This window comes from Rhinolophus ferrumequinum, chromosome 11 (genome assembly GCF_004115265.2).
Source record: "Rhinolophus ferrumequinum isolate MPI-CBG mRhiFer1 chromosome 11, mRhiFer1_v1.p, whole genome shotgun sequence".
Lineage (NCBI taxonomy): Eukaryota > Metazoa > Chordata > Mammalia > Chiroptera > Rhinolophidae > Rhinolophus > Rhinolophus ferrumequinum.
Window position 1 is genome coordinate 56,194,552 of NC_046294.1, and position 25,241 is coordinate 56,219,792.

General features: G+C 41.6%; 1 protein-coding gene and 1 pseudogene across 1 annotated transcript; one reads left to right on the plus strand and one right to left on the minus strand.

Moving 5' to 3' along the window:
• Positions 1-288: 288 nt before the first annotated feature.
• Positions 289-2,223, minus strand: FAM181B (family with sequence similarity 181 member B). The gene has a single exon (XM_033121287.1). It carries the CDS (start codon positions 2,017-2,019, stop codon positions 739-741), a length of 1,281 nt encoding a protein of 426 aa, XP_032977178.1. The 5' UTR covers positions 2,020-2,223; the 3' UTR covers positions 289-738.
• A 19,091-nt stretch (positions 2,224-21,314) lies between these two features.
• On the plus strand, positions 21,315-23,095 carry LOC117029749 (heat shock cognate 71 kDa protein-like; annotated as a pseudogene).
• The last annotated feature ends 2,146 nt before the right edge of the window (positions 23,096-25,241 follow it).

The following is a 25,241-nucleotide window of genomic DNA, read 5'->3' on the forward strand; positions in this document are numbered from 1 at the left end:
AAATAAAGAAAAGTAAGCAATGGCACTGCTGAGTGGAAACGGATAGAAGAAGGATAAAGAGATTGAAGAAGGGGGCAGAAAAAAACACTGTGAGAAAGAGTGACAGAGAAGAGACTCACACCTAAGACTAACACATGGGAGGTCATTGGTGGACCACGGGCCTCATGTCCTCGATAACACTCTCACCTAACAAGGCAAAGAGACCGCGCAGGAAGCCGTCCTCTAAAAACAAACAAACAAACAAACAAACAAAAGCACCCAAATTAATAACAACGTATCTCCGCTCCAATCTTTTCAATATAGGCTTTAATTCATGATGCATTCAAAGGGAAAAGAAGGGGAGGAACCAGGGCACTGTTTGGAAGGAGCAATTACACTAAATACACTGACATTTTGCTGAAAAGTTGGAGAGGGGACAGGTGGCTACAGAAGCCACCTCTTGCCCCTTCTGCAATCCCCACCCTATTACCCAAACCCCGTCTTGGTTTCTTGGCTCGTCTGTTCCAGTAAGAACCTATCAACGGCATTTAAAAAAAAAAAAAACAGAAAAACATTTGAGGCTTTGATTAAAACAATCCTCAAGTCCTCTTCATCTCTTTATCTTGTTTCTTTTATTAATTGAATTTTTTATTCCCGTTTCATCTCCACGTGCATTTTCCAATCGTTCTTTAGGCTTAGGAGAGACCCAGAGCGGGGGCTCCCCACAGCAGTTCCTAATAGGAGGGAGGGTACCTCGCGTCAGTCCCGGTGCGCCCCCTCCTCTCCGGGAGCCCCTTCCCAAGCCCCATCGGGTCTCCAAAGGCTGGAGTAAGCTGCGCGGCCGTAGCCGGAGCTATAATCGTAGGACACTTGGTGGGGTGGTGGCGGCGGGGGCAGAGCGCAGTCTGAGAAGAAGGAGGCAAAAGAGGCCAAAAGACCAGGTGCATCCTCCCCGCTCGGAGAGTCCGCGGTGGCGGGGTACAAGGGGCGCAAGGGCTCGTTCAAGGTCGAGCTGCCGCGGGGAGCAGTCAGGGACTGCTTCTTGGTCGGGGGGCAGCCCGGAGCGCTCCAGGGCTCGGGGTACAGTAGGCTCCCCACCATTGCCGGCGGCGGCTCAAAGAGGCCGGGCTCCAGCTCTGGGGGTCCCCGCAGGACTGAGGCTCCGGTGGGGAACACATCGAGAGGCTCCGCGGCGAGCAAGACGCCCGCCTCTGTGCCGGCGCCGTAGTCGGGCCCCAGCAGCTCGAAGAACTCTACGGTCTCGGCGCCCTTTTCCAGGTCGCCCAAGCTCATGCCGGGACCCGACGGGCCGCAGCCGCCGCTGCCCGCCCGGGACGGCTCAGTGAAGAAGGACGGGGGCAGGTTGCGGGCCCGCAGCGGAACCTTCCTGGAGCCAGGGACCGCCGAGCCCCCTGCAGGGCCAGTCGCGTCCCCTCCTGCGCCCCCAGCTCCCGCTCCGCAGAGCCTGGACGCCGGCGCCGCCACCGAACCCCCCGCCGGCTCGGCGCCTCCGGGAACGTGGCGAAGCGAGTCGAAGAGCGCGGCCAGGCTTCTGCTTTGCAAGCTGGCGGCCGCTGCGGCCTGCGACGCTTCTCGCCGAGGGGCCGCCTTCCCGTGCGCCGGGATCGCGACCGTCTGAGCGCTGGGGGCGGTGAGCGCCCGCTTAGCAGGCGTGTCGGCGGCGCCTGGGGAGGGCGGTCCCGGGGTCGCGGCGCCCATGAGGCCGCTGCATCGCTTGATCTGCTTCTGCAGGTACTTGCGGTGGTTCACCTTCCGCTTCGACTTGCCCGGCTTGTCCAGCGCTAGCTTGATGTTGCTGGACGCCGAGTCGATGAAGCTGAGCAGGTCGCGGGTGGCTTCGCGCACGTCGCCGCCCTCGGTGCCCGCCAGCAGCGCGGCCGCCGGCGTCCCGGTCTCGTCGTCTTCGAAACAGCAGCCCTTGTCCAGGGCTCCGAAGGCGCCCCCCAGCCCGTCTGGGGAGCCCCCAAAGCCGAAGGGGACGAACGGGTGTGTGCTGAGGAGCGCCGCCTGCACCGCCATCGCCGCGGCTCTCCCGCGGCCGGCGGCGCAGCTGGTGAGTCCCCCGCCGCTTCCCGCCCGCTGCCCAGGCCTGGCTCCGGCCCTGGCACCGTGCGTGCGGCGCAGCCTCCTAGCTCCCGGCCGGGATCGCAGCTCGGCCTCCCGGGGGAGCTCATTAGGTCTTGTAAGCAAGGGGCGGAGGGAGGGAGCGAGCGCGCGGCGACCGCCCCGGTGGCGGAGGGGAGGGGCTTACTTAGTCCGCCTTGGGGCGGGGGTGCGGTGGGGTGGGGTCGCTTTTCTAGTTTAATGGGCTTTCTCTAGCTCCTCGCCTTAACCCTTAGTTTCCCATCTCCCCGCGCGTTTCTCTTGGCTGTCTCCAGCCGCGAGAGGTGAGGATGGGATGGCCCGTGCTCAAAACTCCAACTCCTTCCTGTACAACGACACTCTGGCACGGGATACTCTCCCTGAGGTTGAGAAGGTAAGAGTCCGGAGACACGGGTTTCACTCCCAGCTCTGGCAACAGTAACAGTTCCCAGCTACTGGGCCCTTGCTTACGCCAGGTGCTTTCCATTTAATCGTTGAACAATAGCCCTGTGAAGTACATGTTATTATCTCTAACACATGAAGAGACTGAGCATCAGAGAGTTTCAGTGAGTTGGCCAAAGCCACATCCAGTCTCGTCTGACTCCAGAGCCATTTAAACTCTTGACAAAACCTGTGTTCTCTCTTGGCCTCGGTTTTTTCAACTGTAAGTTGGGGGAAGGAAACTAGTGTCTCTTCAAGCTCTAACTTTGGTCCTAAGATTCTAACTCCAGTTTCCACAGGATTCTCAAGGTGGTGCTCTTTCTTCTACTCCTTGATTGTCAAAGTAACAATTACCCATAGTAAATTGAGGTCAACACGTGGCCCATATTTTTAATAGAAGCAGATACACAGCAGGAGGCAAGGGAGAAAGGAGTTGCTCTCACTAAGCTAACTGGTGCTTGATAGAAAGTCCTGTGTGTGTATAAAACCCACAGCCATCTTAGGACAAAATGTGGATCGGGACCTACAAGTCATGCCATTCAGGTTGTCCTGAAACTTCTATTGTGTTTCAAGAATCACCTTGAAGTTCACTTAGACCCAATTTCACCTGGGCAGTCCTCTTGGGATAGAGAAAATGAGCGATATGGTGGAGTGTGGAAGATGATTCAGAAAAGACTTGGGTTCTGGTCTTAGCCCCACCTTTCAATAGCTTTGTGACTTGGGTTGAAACCCTTGCTTTGATGAGGACATGGCTTTGGGCAAACCAGCCAACCTCTCTCTGCCTTAGCTTACTCAGTGTTAAATGCAGATAAGGTTGCTCATCTCATAGGGCTCTTGTGATATTCAAAGGAAACATCCTGTGAAAAATCCTTATCTGTTAATTGTCCCATAAACTGTGATGAGTATTTGTTCCTATTTCTCCAAAACACAAAAGGGTGACTATGTTCCCTTACCTGTCTTCTCTATCACAGAGCCTTCATGAGGATTAAATGCAATCACATATATGAAGATGCTGTATGTGTGATAGTGTTCTCTAAGTAAGTTATCATAGTTTAGGTGCAGAGTCTTCCTGGGGGAAATATAGACCATCTTTTTCAAAACTCTTTTCTTTAAGCCTCACTTTCCAGGATGTAGCAAATGCGTATTTGAGCACCCTGAAGGCACAAACTTACCAAAGAAGAAAGGCCAGATGAACACTCTTCATTTAGGAGATAAAGTAGGCACTTCCCAAGCCAACATAGCTGAAACTTTTTATTTCTTTTTAATTCAAGTTGGCTCAATTATAATGTACCTTTCATTTGAGTTACACACACAGGATTTTGTCCTCCATGATTGGAATGTCTGTTTCATGCTTGGTGACATTTGCACTCAGAAAAATTGTGTGGGCCTGTCCTTTAGTTGTGTTTCTCACCCCTCAGATGCGGATGTCAGCTCTTCCCTTCCACTTCCGACAGGACCATTCCATAGATCTCTGGGTCTGGCAGCCAAGAACACTAACTCTCTTTTTCACCTTTTTCAAATGAGCCCCTCTTAAAAATCCCAGACACAGATTGCATGGTACAGTACATTTAATTGACATCTTTAGTCTGAAAAAAATCTCTCTTAATCTCCATAGAGTTAGCTAAGCCCTAATATAATCATATTCAAAATCAATGCAATATGAAAAGACTCATATGAAAAAGTCTACATTTCCAGATCATTTGTGTTCTAAGCACCAAAGTTTATTTGCAGTTAGTTGAAGCCAGGTTCAAATTCTGGCCTGCCACTTGCTAGATGAGTGCCCCTGGACAAGTCCGTTTATAGTTCCTAAGGCTCAGTTTCCTCATCTGAGAAATGGGAATGGTCATAACTGTTCTGAGTCTTTGTGAGAATTACATGACGTAACAGGCAAGATACCTCTGAATCTTACTTTTTCCATCTGTACAATGGAGATCATCTCAAGTACACAAGACTTTTGTGAGATGGTATATATGAAAGTTCCTGGCACAAAATTGCAGCTCCACAAAAGTCCATGTTTTTGATTCCTTAGGCCCCACCCATTCCTTACCAACACATCACCCTACAAAATTAGCATCATTTGCTCTGTCCCCCAACAAAATGAATGACTATTTTCAAATGCAAGAGAGCAACTATACTTGTGCATTGTAGAAACTTAAAAAAAGGCAGTGTAATATAGTAGAGAGAGTGATGGAATTAGAGCCAGAGATCGAAACTGGAGTCCAATCTACCTTTTCATTATCTGACTGACTATAGAAAAGTCATTTAACCTTCTGGACCTCAATGTTCCCATCTATAAAATAGGAATAATAATGTGAGTCTATTTGACCAGGCTATTGTGAAAATCGATGAGATAATGGCAATAGAAGTTCTTTATCAACCATAAAACTCCATATACAAATATAAGTTATTCATTGCTCAGAAGTTTTATAGCCTAATTCACAAAATTACTCCTTACACATGAAATATCCATGCAGTCACTCATTCATTCAACTGAAAGATATTGACACCAACAATGTGCTCAGCACTGTGGTAGTATTGTGGATACAGAGATAAGAAGCCATGATTCCTACCCTTTCTAGCGGAAAGACATATGCAAACAAGCCACTGTAATATAAGTGATACTTCTCAATGGGAGTAACTAAAGATACAATAGTTGATGGAATAAAAGGATCCTCAAGTCAGCCCACAGAAGTAGGGGAAGGCTGCATAGACAGGTAGCATTTGAGCTAAGGCTTAAATGGTGCATTTGAGAATACCAAGCAAACAAGCAATATCTCTGGGAACAGCCTGGAAGAGGCATGGTCCTATCAAAGCAGTGGTGTTTACAGGAACTATAGATAACAAGGCAACAAAGAACAACTCCTGCTGAAAATAGCTCTATACCTCAGACAAAAAAAAATAAATCCTTAAAGTTTCCACTATCCAACTAAAATGTACACGTAGCCTTGTGTTAAAAAGTTACTGATTCAAACCACAGTCCATCTAAGGAAGCCCCTTGCAGAGCCCTTACTATTACTCAGTGCAAAGAACTGCATTGTTTTCCTAAGTACATAATTTAAAATGAACTTATATGAGGTCTTATCTGCACTACAGTCTTTTGGAGCCACAACATTACCCAGAAAAAACTGGACCAGGAAAAAACTGAAAGTTAGGATCCTGTGAGTTGCAAAGGAGTGAGACAAACCTGATATGTCCATAAGATCTTGGACATGAAACACACTTTACCTGTTTTACAATTTTTTTTAACAGTTAGCTAATATAAGCATTTACAAGGGAAAACAGGAAGTAGCTTAAGCAAAAATCCCTTTTTTTTTTTTAAATATAAAAGAACTGCTTTTCTTTGGGTCGAACTGATTTTCTCCTTTACCCCCAACTTGTGCTGTTATTTGGGATTTCCAAATTTAAAAAATAAAATAAAATAAAATAAAATAAAATGTACACGTAGACCACCCCCATCGTGATCTCAGTTGCTTTCCTCCGTGATCTCCTTTCCTATAGGGGAAGAGCTCTATCTGGAATGAAATGAGTTTCAGTGAAGTCAGTGGCCAGCTCCTGCCCGGCCCTTTGGCCCCTCCTCCTATACCCTGAGTGAGCAGGCTCACTTGAGTGGCTTTGACATCAATACATTTCACTTCCTATGAGGCCGAGGGACCCCGCTCCAGGCTGCATTAGGGTCTCTCTGCAGAGCTCCAAGCTGGAGCTCTTGTGCTTCAGTGATACCTAATGCTGAGCAAGTGAGATTAATCTCCTTGGGAACCAAGCCCCCCAGGGGCTCAAGGGCGGAACTTGCCCCAAACCGTTTGGGAGAATTGAGATTTCATATTGTTCTTTTACACTTGGATTTCAGGACATTACTTAGACAAAAGCCCACCTGAGAGCTGCCTGCTTTTTTATGGGTAAATATAGCAGCAGGATCAAAAGCTGATTTACTTATTTTGTTTTCCTCTTTGTAACTTTAATCATATTCCCTGCAGGATAATCTTAGTCCTCAGGAATGCACTTGCATAAAGGGAAAACTAATTATGCACCTTTTTTTTCCCTCTCCCCCTACCAATTTCCTGTCACTCTCTTTTTAAACCTAAAATTTCACCATCCAATTTATTAAGTATTACTTTCATCAAAAATAATGTTACCTTACAAATTGTGCACCCCCAAAAAATGTATCTCTTGTTTTCTTGTGGTTTTTTTTTTTTCTCATGCTTTCGTCCTGCAAACCAGATTCTACTAACTAACACTAGATCTTATTTTCGATCTTAAAATATTAGATGTTATTTTGGTCATCTGTAGTAGTATAACAAACTACTCCTGAACTGAGTAGCTTAAAACAGCAACCATTTTATTTTACCTCACAATATTATGGATCAATTATTTGAGCAACACCTGGCTAGAGGAAGAGAATATTATCAAAGAAATAAGAACATTTTGTAGAACTGCAGGATTTGACAAACTGAAGGATTCATGGTCAAAGACATAAGGAAATCTATCACCTCATTTATTTTTCTTGGAGACATCTTCTCCTTCTCCAGGAATTCTTCATTCTCCTGTTCCAATGCGGATTGATTGTCACTAGGCCTGCGCTATGCTATTGTGATACTTCTCTATAATGCGGTCATTATCCAGGGAATTCTCTTCGCTTTTCTTCCATGATGGATCCCCTGATTTTTGAATACCGTTTTTTTCTATTTTCTTTATTATTCACTGGGTCTGGAAGTAGTTCCAGATTAAAAGAACCCACTAAATGTCTAACAAATTTAATGAAGAAAAAAAAAAGACCTATGCCTAAGCACATTATAATGAATTTTTGGAATATCAATAAATAAATAAAAGATTCCAGAGAGAAATAAATGTCATATTCAAAAAATAAAAACCAGTCAGAATAACTTCAGGCTTCTCATTAACAACACAAACATAGAAAACAATGGAACAATCGTTCTTAAAAATCTGAAAAAAAAATTATTTCCTACTTAGAATTCTATACTAAACCCAATGATCAATCAAACTTGAGGGTAGAGGAACAATATTTTCAGGCATACAATATCTTGTAAAATTGCCTCAAGAAACTTTTATCAGGGAATTTCTAAATAACGTGCTCCATAACTACATTGGGAGGGCTGGAAAAGGGAAGAGGGGAGCACCCCACAGGTGGAAAAGATAGAAGTGCTCTATAACTTACAGAATATTCAGAGCAAGTGGTTTTTTGAAGGCACTTCTGAAAAATAAAAGGAGAGAAAGCAGAATTGGACAAGGAAAGCCTTATACAATGCAGATCCAAGACCTATAAAAGGAAAGAGGAAGCCAAATCCAGCAGGGAAGGCCTCAGACAGTTTTGTAGATCTGACAAAACTCTCTGCAAGCCCAGAGGGGACATCTAGAGCAAAGGTGACTCATTAAATAAATGCTCCATTAGGCAGAAATGGCTAGGCCTTAGTATCACTCACTACCTTGCCCAGTCATGGGATGGGGTCACCTCAGGAGGAGTGTGGCCTTAGCTTAAAAGAGGAGAGAAACCTGAACAAAGTAACATGAGAAGGCTGCCAGCTCACCAGCTGGGTAATGGGTTCTTTCTTGAAGAGAAAGCTGAGCAGTGCATCTGTGTCTGCCACATAAGATTTGTTTGAAACATGTAGGTAAAAATAGAAAGAAGAAATAATTTTAAAATCTTCAAAGTGAGAGTCAGAAATAAGGATAATGGAGAAGAAAATTGTAACACACTGCTAATTTTCCTTTCTAACCTATGCACATATTTATTTTAATAACGAATTTAAATTGAAAAAGTCATTCTTTTTCACTTAGTTCACAATTACTCTATTCCTAGTAGAAATGATGACACTATAATGCTAATAAGGATATTGTAACAATGTCAGAGATATTTCTCAAGTGCTTTATCTCAGCAACATAGTCAGTAGTCCCAATGGCCAGGACTAATCACTTTAAAGATGAAGTATCAAGAATTGCTTTATGTTGAAGATCAGACAACAGGATTTTTAGGAATAGAACTTATGGTGAAAGCAACTTGATTACCTAAGGTTTGATTTTTTTTTTCTTTTAGGCAATGATTTATTTATTCAAGAAAGAAATTAAAGGCATATTATTGAAAAATACTTCAAAACTATATCAACATGCGGCAATGAAACATTAAAAAGTACTTCCTAGAACTAAATGCAGCCAAAAGTGGAATTGGAAGTACATTCACTCTCATCTCCCAAATTAAAATATCCAAGCGTGTTACGCTTATAAAATTAATATCTGATGGGATATTGAATTAGAAATCTCTTTATAATTTCTATGAGCAAATTCTATCATTGGTTCAGCTGCTCATTGTTACCACCATGAGCCCAGATTCTACTTTTATGCTCCATCTTCCTTGATGTGTTAGTTTTCATCCTTTTGTGGGTGCCTCATGGTTGCAAGATGGTTGATTCACTTCCAGGCATCACACCCCTATTCTAAAAGGGCAAAGGGCCTTTTCCTGAGGATGCGTTATGATTTTATACAGCAAGAGAAGGCCTCCCGAGAAAAAAAAAAACAAAACATCTCATTAGCCAAAACTAGATTGTATGCTTACCATTACACCACTCAAGTACCATGGGGAAGGTATTACCATGATTGGTTTAGACCAATCTTAATTTACCCCCTGGAGCTGGGTAGGCATCTGTCTACATGAGAGAGGGATCTCTACCCAAAACCTCACTAGATCAGTGTTCCATTTGCAGGAAGAAGGGGGAAGGATGGCTGTTGAGTGTATAATAGACAAGATACCTCGTTTGATTCAAATATCCAGAACTGTCTAACCAGCAAGCATTTTCTGTTATTCCCAACAACCTATAATTGGAAGTTAGAACTTCTAATTTAGTATGACTAGATCGCAAGAAAAATCACCTAGTTATAGAATCTGACCTATAGCTAAAACAATCTGTTACTGATCTGGATATAGTCACTTAGACAAAAAAACTGCGTATGATTTTATCACTCTGAATATGAAATATTTTCATTACTATTTAAAGCTGTGTTTTCTTGCTGTAATCTATAATTAATTTTTAAGTTTTTATTTCATTTGCCTAAAATTGGTAATTTGTATTAATAGGTGTGGTGTTTCTTTTTGAGGTGATAAAAATGTTCTCGAATTAGATAGTGGTGATGGTTATACAATTTTGTGCATATACTGAAAATCACTGAGTCACACACTGTAGTAGGTGAATTTTTATGCTCTTTGAATTATATCTCAAAAAAAAAAAACGGTGGCAGGCATGTGTACTGAATACCCATTCAGAGGTTCTCAGATGTCAAAAATGTAATGAAAATCTCCCTAGGCAATCCAGAGACGGGCACTAGATCTCTGAAGAGATGGAGTTGGCAGTGAGGTAATACGCCTTGATTTCTTCTAGGCAGTTTCCTGGACTGTGAAGAGACAGACCCTGATTCAGGTGGGCTGTTAAAGCTGTTTTATTGGTTGGTGCAAAAGTAACTGCAGTTTTAACAGGTTAAAAATAATTGCGAAAACCACAATTACTTTTGCACCAGCCTAATACATAGTACTAAACAATGTGATTCATTAATCCAAACAATGAAATTATCAATTTGCTATCTTAAAATTCTCTCTTCACAGAACACAACACTGTTCTGATCCTAGAAATTCCAAGAGATGCTGTGCATTATGCCATTCTCAAGGATCCCAACATCCGATTTATAATTGAGGGAAGTATAAAGGGTTGTGGCAACACAGAGGACAGAGGAATAACTGGCTAGGAGGTGAGGGAAGGCTTCACGTAGGCTTGAAGCCTGGAGAGGAACCTGCCATGGAGGAAAAGGGGAAAGAATGTTTCAGCTGAGGACACAGCCAGATCAGAATACACAGAAGTAGGAGACAGAATGTATTAGAACAGTGAGATGTGCACATGGAATATAGTTTGCATGGATGGGAGTACCTGGAGATAAGGCCATAGCCAGAGGAGAAGAGACTTGAATGTCATACCAAAAATTGTTGGCATTATTATATAAACAGTGGGGAAGGAACTATGAAGGATTTTTTTTAATTAAAATTTATTGGGGTCACAACGGTTAGTAAAATTACATAGGTTTGAAGTGTACGATTCTGTAATACGTCATCTATATATCACAATGTGTGTGCACCATCCAGAGTCAGTTCTCCTATGAAGGATTTTAAGCACAGAGAATGGTCAGTTCTTTATTTGAGAAATATTAGTCTGTGATATTATAGAATGGAATATATTTAGTAATAAAAAAGGTAAAAAACTGATACAATAACATGAAGGAGTCTCAAAAACCTTTTGTTGGGACAAATAAGCCAGACATAAAGGAGTGCATACGGTATGATTCCATTTATATGAAATCCTAGAACAGTAAAACTAATTTATGATGCTGGACGTCAGAATAGTGATTGCCTCTGGCAGAAGGGATTGACTAAAAGGGGGCACATGCTAGTGACGTGGGCGTATGTACTCATCAAAACTCAAGAAACTATAGACTTAAGATCTATAGGTCATTATACACAAAACACAAAAAGAAAGAAATTTCACTCTGCATTAGTACAAAGGATGGATTGGCAGAGAGTAACGTGGAAGATGAACCTGCCTTTTCAACTGCTTTCCCTTTTGCTATAATTCAGTAGGGCCTGCTCAATCACCTACCTGGCCTCTCTGCTGCAGGCCCAAGCAGGTGAGTCCAGGATGGAGCCCAAGGACAGGATTTCCAATAGCAAATTGTGCCCCCTCCTTTTCTGAAAATGGGAAAAATCACACAAGACCATCCATGTGGAATCTCTTTCTTCAGACTTCATTCAAATACCTGGTATCTTACTCCTCTTAGAAACACGAGACTTAAGTTGACTCAATGTGGAGCGATTCCATGAGAACACAGCGTAAGGCTGCTCTGAGCCCACAGAGATTTATACCAAAATGTGGCAAGTACAGACAGCAGAAAGACCCAGGGCCTCAGAGAGGCAGGGTAACTTGAGCAGCCCTCAGCCCAATATCCGGTATGGCAGACAGAAATGCTTAAAGACCTAGATCCTATTATATGAGGATGAATTCATTCAATTAAATGGCTTAAGTAGCTCCGATCAGCCGCTGGAACACTTTTCTGAGGAGGGCTATAACAACGGTCCTGAGGGGCAGCTGAAGTTTGCTTTCTCTTGTGTGAGGCCAGCTGGAGTTGCCTAGCACATGGCCAAGTTGGGGGGTAAGGAAGGGGGGGCAACATTGCATAATTGCATTAAACCTGCCTGTTCTTTCCGGAAAGCGCTTCCTGACCACATCAAGGAGGAAATGAGTTTAAGTGGGAGCTTTCAAGTCTTAAGACACGAAACCTATCTTTCAATCCCGCTGCCTCAACCCCTCAAAACCACTTTTATGAAAAGAGCCTCTGAATTTAGATTCCCCTACCTAGGGCTGGTTTTGCTGTATTATACTTGGTCTTTCCTCATTACTTATTAAAGTGACTTTTGTTGGGCATAGCATTTGGGGCAGCAGAAAATAGATTATATTTCCATGAGGTAGAACCAGGGTATCACTAATTCCATTGTACTTGCTGAGGATCCTATTTCTCCTTTCAAAATCCACATTAAATGGTACTGTCTCTCAAAAAGCCCTCCCGGATTTTTGAGAATAAAAGGTAGCATTTCTTGTTACCACCAACTCAGGCGGTTATACCTCCCTCCTTCATGCTTTCCTGATACTTTATTTTTTCTATCACACTTCTTTTTTCATCCGTTCATTCACTCAACAAGCATTTGATGCAGTATTGGGCACTTTCACACATTATTCATTTAATCCTCACAATAACCCTTTCAGGCAGTTAAAATTATCCCCATTTTACTGAAGACACCCAAAGTCACAGAGCTTAGGTAGCTTGCCAAAGGTCAAACAGCTGGTACAGTGCTTAGCTTCAAATCTAAATCCTATGCCTAGTCGGCCTTAACCTTTTTACTGTATTAATTGATTTCAAGTTTGTTCTCCAAAATGTGTCAAAAATCTATAGAAGATAATTACAGTATTTAAATTTTTTAAGTAAATACAGTTAAGGTGCTACATTTTATTAAAATAAATGATTACTTTAAAGTATAAAAATTTCCTGTTAATTTCTTTTTGAAAAACACAAAAATATAGAAAAATACACATCTGCTTTCCTAAACTTCCCTTCTGGAACTGAGCTCGTGGGGTAAAGTTGAAAGCTACAGTCAGCGGCTTGGAAATAGTCATTGGACTATAGATGAACGCCGCAGCGAAAAAGTTAAATCAGCTAATACTTGTCTATCATCATCACTTCATAAATATTTATCAGGGCCTACTGTGTGCCAAGCACCAAGGACAGATACACACATAACTAAGTCCTGGTCCTGGAAAGACAGACAAAATCCCAGTGCTCTGAGTTCAAAGGTCATGTTATTTATTTATTCATTCAGCAGACATTTGCTGCGCACCTGCTATAGCCTAGATACACCATGCTCTAAGCATGGGGAAATGGCATGGACGTGATTCCTGTACTCAGGACAGTGTTTGAATAGAGGCACAAATTGTCACTGGAGCACACAGGAGGGAGTAATCTGTTGTGTATGGGGTGTCTGGAGAAGCCTTCATAAAGGAGATGACATTGAGTTGGGCCGTAAAGAATAAGGTAAGTTTTGATGCATTAAAAAGAAAAAGGCAGGGGAGGGGAAGAGGGCATCCTAGAAAGTCCTCTTGCGCCGACACATGGAGGTTTAAGTTTCTAGGGTAGTGTCAGGGCAATTTAAGTAGTAGTGTGGGGCTGGAATGCAGGGTGTGAGGCAAGGAGTAGAGGGAGATGATTGGAAAGAGTGCCTCAAATGCTATTCAAAGGAGCTTAGGCTTGGTCTTATGAAAATGGAGAGAAACATTAGAGGTTTCTGAGCAGAGGAGCTTATTTATCTTTGTGTTCCATGGCATGTGGCACACTGCCTTGTTCTTGGTAGCAGGTTTTAGCATTTGTCACTTTCCTGGCACCATAAAAGACTCTGGCCCCCAACCTGATGCCATGCTCTGTTTACACAAGCAAAATCATGCCCATGCTCTTGCATATAGCAATTTTCTTGCCAGCCCCTCTGCCAAGACATCCCAGGTCTGAGAGCAATCTTTCTGTTTTATCCAAAGCCAAATTGCTGCCTCCATATTGTTGTCACTGCGACAGACTCTGCTAATTTCTCCTTTGAGAATAGAATTTGGTCTGGTGGAAGAAACTCTAGACTGGGAGGCTTAAAAAACCAGGGCCCTGATCCCCACTGTACAAGTACCTAGAGTGTACCCTTGGCCTGTGGTGTGTCCCATCTATAAAATGGATAGGTGATCTCTACATTCCCTTTCAGACTTAAGAATCTCTGGTTTTAAATGCAGGGTCAACATGCCTTCAGTCAGGCCAGACAATGGCTATATCTGCAAAATTCTGCTTTAAAATATGGCAGAATAATTTTCTATGGTTGTAATCTATTTTATTCTTCCCGTACTTTGCCTCACACCTCCCCACACTACCTCCTTTTTGCCCATTCTAGGAAGGTTGCCAGGGATGTTTGCACCTATGCCTCAAGAGAATTTTGTGTTGCTAAGCTAGAAACAGAAGCTGCTAAAGAAAACCCTTTCTGCCAAAGAGGATCTTCTTTGAAATCCTAAGTGCACTGAGGATATCAAGCCACTTGTCCCAAGGATATCAAGCCACTTGCCCAGAGAGAACGGAGCATTTTTCAATAGAGAGAGGCAGGAGTGGCAAGACTGAAAACTTTTTTCTTAGGATGACCATGAAATTGATCTTTTGTAGGAAGACATTTTTGAGAATAAAAGGTAACATTGCTTGTTAATAATTACCCTGGAAGCACAGGCATAAACCAGGATGGTCCCAGGCAGACTGTGTGGGGTAGTCATTAAATCAAAGAAGAAATGGCATCACGCCCCACCATCCTACAGACATCACTAATCGATCCCCACGTTCTTTCTAGTGAGCCCAGATGAGCCTGTAACCCTTCCCAACATAGCGCTCCTGATGCCGCTTACTAATCCATTAGTGTTGGCCCTTGAGTTTAAATCTTTTTATTACAACTAACCTTGTAATACAAACAAGGCATAGTGGATACTGTGGTTCTCTGCCCAGATTCCCTCTGGGAGCTGGTGAACCCACCGCCCAGCTGCTGAATCTACTGTCTACTGATGGCTGACAGCTGGACCCCTCAGCTTAAGCATTGACCACAGCTGCCTTGCCCAAGGTTATATCCTCTCCCAAGTGCATAGGAGACTAATGATTGGCTGGGTGGTGCAGGGATACAAAGGCTAGACCCGCCTTGCTTCAATTTGAGTCAAATTTGAAAGGCCATCCCAGCTCCAAAGCTTTCCATAGATCAGTGGACGCTGATGGCCGGTCAGCTTCTGCCCAATCTTGACTTCCTCACTTTCCTACAAATGTATCTCCCAAGAGTCCTTTAAAATCGACCTCTGTACACAACTCTCCACCTCAAGGTGTGTTTCCAGGCATCCCTATATAAGGAACCGAATTACCTCTGTGATCTTAGTAAGAAATAAACCCCTTGGCCATATAGATGACCAATAGACATATGAAAAGAAGCTCAACTAATCACTAATCATTAGGGACATGCAAATTAAAACCACAATGAGCTATCACCTCACACCTGTCAGAGTGGCTATCGTCAGTAAACCAACAAACAAGTGTTGGTGAGGATGTGGAGAAAATGATGTGGAGAACCTCATGCACTGTTGGTGGGATTGTAAATTGGTGCAGCCACTATGGAAAACAGTATGGAGTTTCCTCAAAAAATTGAAAATCGAACTACCAGATCACCTAGCAATTAAACTTTTGGGTACTTAATCCGAAGAAATCCAAAACACTAATTCAAAAGGATATATGCATCCCTATGTGCACTGCAGCACTATTTATAATACCTAAGATATGGAAGCAACCTAAGTGCTCATAAATAGAAAAATGGATAAAGACAATGTGATACATTTATACAATGGAATATTACTCAGCAATATAAAGAATGAAATCTTGTCATTTGCGACAACATGGATGGACCTAGAGGATATTATGCTAAGTGAAATAAGTCAGACAGAAAAAGACAAATACCATATTATTTTACTTATATGTGGAATCTAGAAAACAAAATAAATGAACAAACAAAAAAGAAACAAACCCACAGATACAAAGAACAAACTGATGGTTGCCTGATGGATGAAAAAGATGAAGGGATTAATAAATACAAATTGCCAATTATAAAAATAGTCATTGGACATAAAGTACAGCATAGGAAATATAGTCAATAATATTTTAATAACTAAGTATGGTGTCAGATAGGTACTAGACTTATCAGGGTGATCACTTTGTAAGTTATATAAATGTCTAATTACTACGTTGTACACCTAAAACTAATATTATATGTCAACCATTATTGAAAAGTAAAAAGATAATTTAGAAAAAGAAACCCCAAGGTTAACTTTCTAATTTGTATCTTAACAAATGGATCAGTTAGCATATTTTCTTGTTCCCACAGTTAATTGATCTTAATTTAAAAGCTTCCCTGGAAAATACATGTCCCTTCACTTTTTGCAATCAGAAAAATGCAAGTCCTCTCCTTTTCTGGTCTCCGGTGGAGGAAACACAATTGCTATGTGGTTCCACAGCAGTAAAGTGGAGCAAACACTTTTAGAGAGACAGGAGACCTGGGTTTTAGTTCTGGCTTTGTCAACAACACATTATGATGTAGGCAAATCCTTTCCTTTCTCTAGCTGGGTCCAAATTTACTTGTCTATAAAACATAGGACTTATCAGGAAAATTACCAAAACTTCAAATAAGGCAGAAAAGTAGGTCCCACATTATTTCAATGTTATACAGAACAAAGACCACTCAGATATTGTCTAGAGGAATGTATTTAATTTCTCTTACCATTTGCTTTTGATTAAAGGTCCCAGATTGAGTAAGTTGCTTATTGCTTGGTAGAGTTTGTCCAACAGATATGAAAATAATTTCTGTCCATGAAACAGATAACCACAAAAATGTATAGCCTAATTTTCATTGGAATCCAGCAAATTTATCCCATCAATTCATAATATATACTTGGCTTCTTAAATGTTCTTTGAACTAGTCATAATATCTTGTTGGTTCGTCACTAATCCATGAGTTAAACAGAATCTCTTACATGTGGTTCATTTTTATGTTTGCCCGAGATTCATGATTTTAGCTTTTTTAAAACATTATACTTCAACAGGCTTGCTCTGTTCCTTGATACTGGAAGAAAAGAAATCCACACAGCCATCTTGAGAACTGAGGGATCCCATAGTTTTAATGTAACACAAAGGCATCTAGGACCCCTTTCTACAGAAATCCTCTGGACCATGTTACCTTCTGAAGACTAGTTGGCAATCCCAGAGTTACCAGAGCCACCATCGCTTGATCACTGCATGGCTGGGGTGGAGGCTGGGCAAAGAGCAGCACAGCCAGGGCTTAGTGAGAGGGACTTTCCCAAGATCTGAAAAGTACAAAAATGGCATATCCTCAGAGCTGACACTCAAAGCATGTGTGTCTTGCACTGAAGGCAGGCCCACTGCTACACTCTTCATAGATGAATGCCATGTCATTTGCCTGCATCCCCAATGTATATCACATAGGCCTAGTACATAGTAGGCACTCAATACCCCGTGCAATTAAATTGTTTTTCCTGCTGACTAGAGCTTGGATGTTTCCAAAGGACCAAATCTATCAATTGGCTTCCCTTCAGGGCACTAGAAATGATAGACACTGGAAGCCAGACAGGCCTGTGTTCCATCTTATCATTGCCATTTCGTGGCCAATTAGCAGTGTAACCTTGAACAAAAAATGAAGTCATGTGAGTGTCAGTTTCCTCCCCGTCACATGCGAATAATCCTTATATTATTGATTATTAAATTCCTTGTTGTGAGGATTAAAATAGAAAAGGGAATGTGAAAGAACTTAGCACTACACCTAGCCCAAAACTGCCCCCACCCACAATGGTCTTTGGTCTTTCCTTCCCCTCTCAGAAGACCCTGGAAGGCTTTGAGGCCTGGGCTGTGTTGCTGCTTCTACCAGCCCCCTCCTTAGTCACACGGTAATCAAGGGATGGGAAAATCAGTCTGTTCAAACAGGTGTCACTGTTCTAAACCTACAGTCTCATTTCCTGATCGTGTCTTAATCTGCTCGTCGGTGGTGAAAGTTGATTTCTTGCACATTCTTATATCAGTGGGAATTTCTGCCCTTGGCTGACAGGCATTATGGGCTGGCTTTGACATACAGCCCTACAGGGCCTGAACAGCCCCTATTCTTTCCCAGTCCTGAAAGGGAGCTTTGTGCCAAGGATTCATTAAACTGCACTGCACAGCCCCTTCATAAATGGGGCTCAATAATGAACAGTCGATTTAACTGGAAAAGCTGCTGGAGCTGTTAAATTAAAGGGAAATAAAGTGCACTTTGGACTCAGTCTGCCAGAAGAAACGGTGACCTAAAAGGGAAATCTTCATTTTTATTGAAGTTTTTTAAAAAGTTTAATATGTCCAGGAAGTTTCCTCGTGACAGGCACCGAGACATAAAAGTTCAGAATGCAGGCGTGCGATGGTGTGCTTTTTATTCATCATCGTCGTACCAAAGTGAGTCTCAGGCTCTTAGAGGGTGCAAAGGAATAATCCAATTTTGAGAAAGAAATTTTGGGTGACTCTGCAATATGCCACCAAAGGTGTGGCTTTTTTTATTTTTATGTTTTAAAAGTATTCTGTTTAAGACCAGGCTTCCTCTTTCATTCTTTGAACAGTTGAAGGACCAAGAGCCATTCTTTTCAGTTTTTCTGCTCTCTTTCAGAAACAGGACATCTCTCTGGGAGGAGATCCAGTTGTTTCCTCTCCTACTATAGCTCAGTTACGTTTGATTTGGGTCGTGTGCTCTGACATCTGACTCAGTAGCCTCTTTTTTAGGTTTGAAATTTTTAGCAGTATGCATGACTGTTCCAAAGAACTTTCTCTTCAACTTCAGGGTGAATTAGAACTTCTGGAAGGCTAGAAGGTTATAGTTTTCAACAACTCTTACGTGCAAGAAGCAAAAGCCACCGTGCTTTGGCAGATAAAATAACCACAATATGGTCTCAGCTTCTCTCTGCTACACTGCTGCAAGCTAAGAATTCTTTTTAACATGTTCCCCTATCCTTCCTGTTTTCACATCTTTATATGGAATCTGCTCCTGGGTATGTTACAGGTGTCACTACCTAGTCAAGGCCTTTTCTGGTTTCTGTCTTAAGCATCATTTTACCATCAAAGATGACAAAATCACTCATCTCAGGGAATTTAAAGAGAAATCTGAAAGGCAATGTGAAATAAACAAAGGCCCACTTCCACCCTCATTGTTTAGGGTCACTGCAATCCAAGCACAGATTTTCAGTTGCAAAGCTGCATAAAAAAGGGAAACTTCCTTTGCAAAAAGTATTATGCTCTCTTTCTGAAATGTGATTGATTTTTTCATTTTGAATTCTAAGCCATCAATTCAATTTTTTAGGATTCTGCATTAGGCAATTCAAAACCACCTTAAAAAATATCCTGAAGATAAAAACCATAAATCTGTGCATGTATTCATTTTAATAGTAACTATGGTGACCTACTAAATAGTATTGTTTTATTCTTTGTCCATCTACCACTAATGAGTCACGTTCAACCAAAATAAATCACGGGCTCTCCACACCACGAAATTCTGGGTTCTGAGGCCAGTGACAACTTCTGGGATGGACTTTGCCCAGTGTGGGCCCTGATGTTTATTAGGGTCTACACCTGCATCACAGCAAACAAAGTTTCATTCACCTTCCATTACGGATTGTCAGGTTCCAAATTGGTTATGTCATCCTTTGTGGACTGTGTGGGCCTGATTACTTTTTGACATTTAGCAGTGGGGTAAATGTGCACAAGAAAATACATATTAGACCAGTCCAACTTTTGCACATGACATCAGCCAACAAATGCACTCTTCTGGTCATGAATTATCCCTACAGAAATAATTACAACCTATTCAAAAGATATTTAGTCTTAAAGATGGGAGATGAGGACTTCCTCCATCTGCATAGATTCGACCACAGCCAGACTACAAGTTAAGGATAGTGTTAATATGTTACAGCTTATCTAAAGGAAAATGACCAGGAAAGTGATGGTGATCAAAATCAAAGTACAGGAGCAAGTCTACTTCTATAGGATTCAGAACATTCCTTAATTCTTCTATTTGTTTTGATGAATAAAATTGTATGTGCATTTTTTTCCTACCAGTGTGTAATCCTTCTGAGAAAAGGAAAGAAGTTACCCTCAGTGCCTGTGGGGCAATTACAAAGGGTATAACATATGCATAATGGGAAATAGCCGAAGGGGAAGAAAGGGAGAATGGAACAGAAGAAATATTTAAAACAATAAGGTCTGAGAGTTTCTCCCAAATTATTGTCAACACCAAACCATAGATCCAAGATCAGAGAACACCAGCAGGATAAATGCCAAAAAGCAAAAACAAACAAAACACTACACTTAGGCTTATCATTTTCAAACTACAAAAAATGAAAGGTAAATAAAAAATCCTGAAAGAACCCAGAAGGAAAAAACACCTTACCATGCTAACACTAATCAAAAGAAAGTGGAAGTACTATATTCATTTCACACAGAGCAGACTGTCAGGAAAGTTATCAGGAATAAAAATGAACATTACATAATAATAAAGGGGTCAATTCTCTAAGAAGGCATGACAGTCCTTAATGTGTATGCACCTAACAACAGAGTGTTAAAATACGTGAGGCAAAAACGTAGTATTACAAGGAGAAATGAATGAATCCACTATTATACTTTGAGAGTTCAACATCCCTCTATCAGTAATGGACAGATAAAGCAGGCTGAACTCAACAACACTATCAATCAATTGGATATAATAAACATCTATAGATTACTTCATCCAATAACAACAGAATGCGCATTTTTCTTAAGATTACATGGAGCATTCTACCAAGATAGACCATACTATGGGCCATAAAAATGAAAAAAATTTTCACAAGTTGAAAAAAATTAAAATCATCTAATGTCTGCTTTCAGACCTAATGGACTTAAACTAAAGATCAATAATAGAAAGAGAGCAAGAAAATCCCCAAATACTTGGAGATTGAACAATTCATTTTTAAATAACATATGGGCCAAAGAAGAAACCTCAAGAGAAATTAAAGAATAGTTTGAACTGAAAATTAAAACACAGTCTATCAAAATTTGCAGAATGCAACAAAAGCAGAGCTTAGAATAAAATTTATAGCATTGAATGCATTTATTAGAAAACAAGAAAGACTTAAAATCAATCATCTAAGCTTCCACCTTAGAAAACTAGAAAAAGAAGAGGAAATTAAATCCAAAGTAAACAGAAGAAAAGAAATAATAAAAATTAGAGCATAAATCAATGAAATTTAAAACAGAAAATCAATGGAGAAATACAGTGAAACCTAAAGCAGTTTCTTTGGAAAGATCAATAAAATTGATGTTAGGATAACTAAGAAAAAAAGAGAGGGAACATAAATTACTAATATTAGAAAGGGGAGACATTATTGCAGATCCCATGGATATTAAAAGGATAATGAAGAAATACTATGAACAACTCTATGCCCACAAATTTGATTATCTAGATAAAATGGTTCAATTCCTTAAAAGATTAAAACTCCTACAAGAAGAAATAGATACTCTGAATAGGCCCAGACCTATTAAAGAAATCGATTCAATAATTAATAAGCTTCCTAAACAAGAAACACCAGTCTGTTATGAAGCATTGGCCCTGCATGATGGTGAATGAGGCTGGCAGGCCCAAGGTCCAAGTAGAACACAAGGAGAGAGAAAAAGTTTCTGTCTAGAAAAGCTGTCATCTATGGTTTTGACAAAGATGAAGGAAATCTCAGAAACCTACCTTGGCAAGGATGTTACCAATGCTGTTGTCACAGTATCACCTTCCTTTAATGACTGTCAGCATCACTAGAATCATTGCTGGTCTCAGGGAACTTAGAATCATCAAGGATCCAGTTGCTGTTGCTACATTGCTTATGCCTTAGATAAAAAGGTTAGTGCTGAAAGAAATGAACTGATCTTTGACTTCGGAGGTGGCCATTCTGATATGTTAATCCTCACTATTGAAAATGGAATCTTTAAGGTTCAGTCTACAGCTGGAGACATCCACTTAGGTGGGGAAGACTTTGACATACCAAATGGCCAACTATCTTATTGCAGAGTTCAAGTGCAAGCAGAAGAAGGGCCTCTGTGAGAACAAGAGGGCTGTCGATCACCTCTGCACTGCTTGTGAATGTGCTAAGTGTATTCTCTTTTTCAGCACCCAAGCCAGTATTGAGATTGATTCACTTTATGAAGAAACCAACTTCTATATCTCTATTACCAGTGCCCAATTTGAAGAATTGAATGCTTACGTATTCTGTGGCACACTGAACCCAGTACAGAGAGCCCATCAGGATGCCAAGCTAGACAAGTCCCAGATCCATGATATTGTCCTGGTGGGTGGTTCTATCGGTATCCTCAAGATCCAGAAACTTCTATAGGACTTCTTCAATGGAAAAGAGTTGAATAAGAGCAGCATAAACCCTGACAAGACTGTTGCTTATGGTGCAGCTGTCCTGGCAGCCATCCTATCTAGAGACAAATCTGAAAACATTCAAGATTTGCTGCTCTTGGATATTACTCCTTTTTTTTTCTTGGCATGAAAACTGCTGGTGGAGTTATGACTGTCCTCAAGTGCAACACTACCAATCCTACCAAGCAGACACAGACCTTCACTACTTACTTCACTACTTATGACAACCAGCCATGTGTGCTCATTCAGGTTGATGAAGATGAGCGCCCCACAACCAAGGATAACACCCAGCTTGGCAACTTTAGACTCACATGCATACCTCCTGCACTATGTGGTGTTCCTCAGATTGAAGTCACTTTCTATATTGACGCCAGTGGCATCCTTAGTGTCTTTGCTGTGGCTAAGGGTACAGGAAAAGAGAACACGATTACCATCACTAACGACAAGAACCATTGGAGCAAGGAAGACAGTGAGCATATGGACCAAGAAGTTGAGAAGTACAAAGCTGAAGAGGAGAAACATTGGAACACCCTCTCTTCCAAGGATTCACTTGAATTCTTACTTTGCAATCAACATGAGAGTAACTGTTGAAGATGAGAAATTTCAAGCAAGATCAACGAGGAGGACAAACAGAAGATTCTTGACACATGTAATGAAAGTATCATCTGGCCTGATAAGAATCAGACTGCAGAGAAGGAAGAATTTGAACACCAGCAGAAAGAACTGGAGAAAGAACGTCTGCAACCCTGTCATTACCAAGCTGTACCAGGAGGCAAGCCAGGAGGGATGTCTGGGGATGTCCCTGGTGGTGGTGCTCCTTCGTCTGGCGGTCCCTCCTCTGGGCCTGCCATTAAAGAGGATGATCAACAACCTGAGCATAGATTTAGCATGTTCCACACAAAAACACTGAGGACCCAAATTTGTAGCAAATTCCATGGCAGTTGTAAGGTGGAGCTGCTGTAGTAAACAACTGCACGTTCCCGATACCTGAATATGGAATATGTGCATAGGGAAAGGAAATAACATTGCACTTTATAAGCACTGTATTGTAAATGGAAAACACTGTGTCTTAAAAAAAACTGTACTTAAAATTGGTACCAAAAAAAAAAAAAACCAACAAAAAAAACACACACAAAAACCCACAATAGAAACCACAAACTTTTTACTGCATTTCGATACAGTTGCCTTTTGTTTTAAGGATAGAGGACAAAAATATGGAGGTGTGTTTCCCAGGGCCCAGAATGGTATTAATTATAAGAATGGCTATTTGAGGGTACACGTCTTATTGAGCACCAATTACCATGCAAAAGTTCTGGCTACATGTTCTTTAATAAATGTATTTTCATATGTATTTATGATATTGTGAGGCCTCTAAATTGTGGGACCCAGGCAAGGACCCATCTTTCCCAGATGTTGTAGGTATTACTATTAAACCCATTTAACAGTGAGAAAACTGGGACTTTAGTATATAGGTCAGTATGAAATGTAAGAAACAAACATCTCTATAGAGTTCAAGCAGAAAACGGTTTAATACACAAATTATGAATTTGCAAAATGATAGGAAGGCCTCGGCCATGGAGCTAGAAAGCTGCTTTCTCCATTACAACAAAAACGGAGAAATTTTAGGCAGATGAAGTTAGGCTTTGTTTTGGGGAGAGTGGGTATAGATATGAAGACTCAATGTACGGCAGAAGGAAAGGTTCCCATCTAATGACTTCTTTTGGTTAATGAAATGAGGAGGCAGCTAAGAAGACGAGAAGAGTGAGGTAGGAGGTTTGAGAAGAGAGGAAAGGCATGGAAAGCCATTATGGAAAGTAGATATGGAGCATATTCAAGGAACCTAGTATGATTGCCAGACAGTGTTTCAGGGTCTGTCGATGTTGTTAGTCATTAATTTATAGGAAATCAATCTGTCTAGTTACGTGCTCTTTTATTTTCAGGACCTTTGCTAAGTTACATGTCTGGCTTTCAGTTTCATACTCATGGTCTAAACCAGTGAGGGTAAAAAGCCCTAATAATATTGCTTTGTTGAACTTGGTATCTGTTTCCACCCTAGATATGACACACATAGAGTCCCAGCCCAAATTCAAAGTCCATCAGAGAATATCTCATTCTTGCAAAGTTCCTCTCCTTTCAGCACCTCTTGACATCCCTCCTCTAACCCAGACCACCTCACAGCCCCAGCCCTGAGCTCCTGAGAAAAAAAATCTCTAACCAGAGTTACCACAGATTGTTAGAGACCTGGCCCCACAGCAGAGGCAAAGGTAAGTCTGGAGCCCTCACCTATGAAGGGACTCAGTCCCAAAGTTGGAGGAAGAAGTAGTTTGAAGAAAATACCAAGTCAGTGTTTTATGAAAGGTTCTACTGCATAGAGGAGGCATGGATGGAAAGAGCTGTGCTTCTTAACAGGAAAGCGGTAAGGAGGACAGAAGGAAGGAAAAGGGAGTAAAATTGCAAAGGTTAGGGTAAAATAATTATGCTGATGAAAATGTTTGCGGGCCTGTTTGCCAGGATCCTGAGGTGGGAAGCCTCTTCCTAGGTGTTTCCATTCCATTACTTAATCTGTGGCCCCTAGATCAGTGGTCTTCAAAGCAGAGTGTAGGGTGTGAAAAGACTCTTCAAGAGGACCCAGATAGGAGTGCACTAACAAGATGAATGACCGTTCTCTCACACCCCGTATGTACTCTTTCTTAAAATTGGCTGGAGAGGCTTATTTCCCATCTGTCTCTCACAATTGTCTTTCTTTTATTTTAAAAAGCAAGGACTGGGGCCGGCCCGGTTGCTCAGGCGGTTGGAGCTCCGTGCTCCTAACTCCAAAGGCTGCCGGTTCGATTCCCACATGGGCCAGTGGGCTCTCAACCACAATGTTGCCGGTTCAACTCCTCGAGTCCCGCAAGGGATGGTGGGCTGCACCCCCTGCAACTAGCAACGGCAACTGGACCTGGAGCTGAGCTGCGCCCTCCACAACTAAGACAGAAAGGACAACAACTTGAAGCTGAACAGCACCCTCCACAACTAAGATTGAAAAGGACAAAAACTTGACTTGGGAAAAAAAAGTCCTGGAAGTACACACTGTTCCCCAATAAAGTCCTGTTCACTTTCCCCAATA

What these genes read in the sequence shown, in the direction of transcription:
- FAM181B (XM_033121287.1), bottom strand. Translation starts at nt 2,019, where the DNA reads ATGGCGGTGCAGGCGGCGCTCCTCAGCACACACCCGTTCGTCCCCTTC.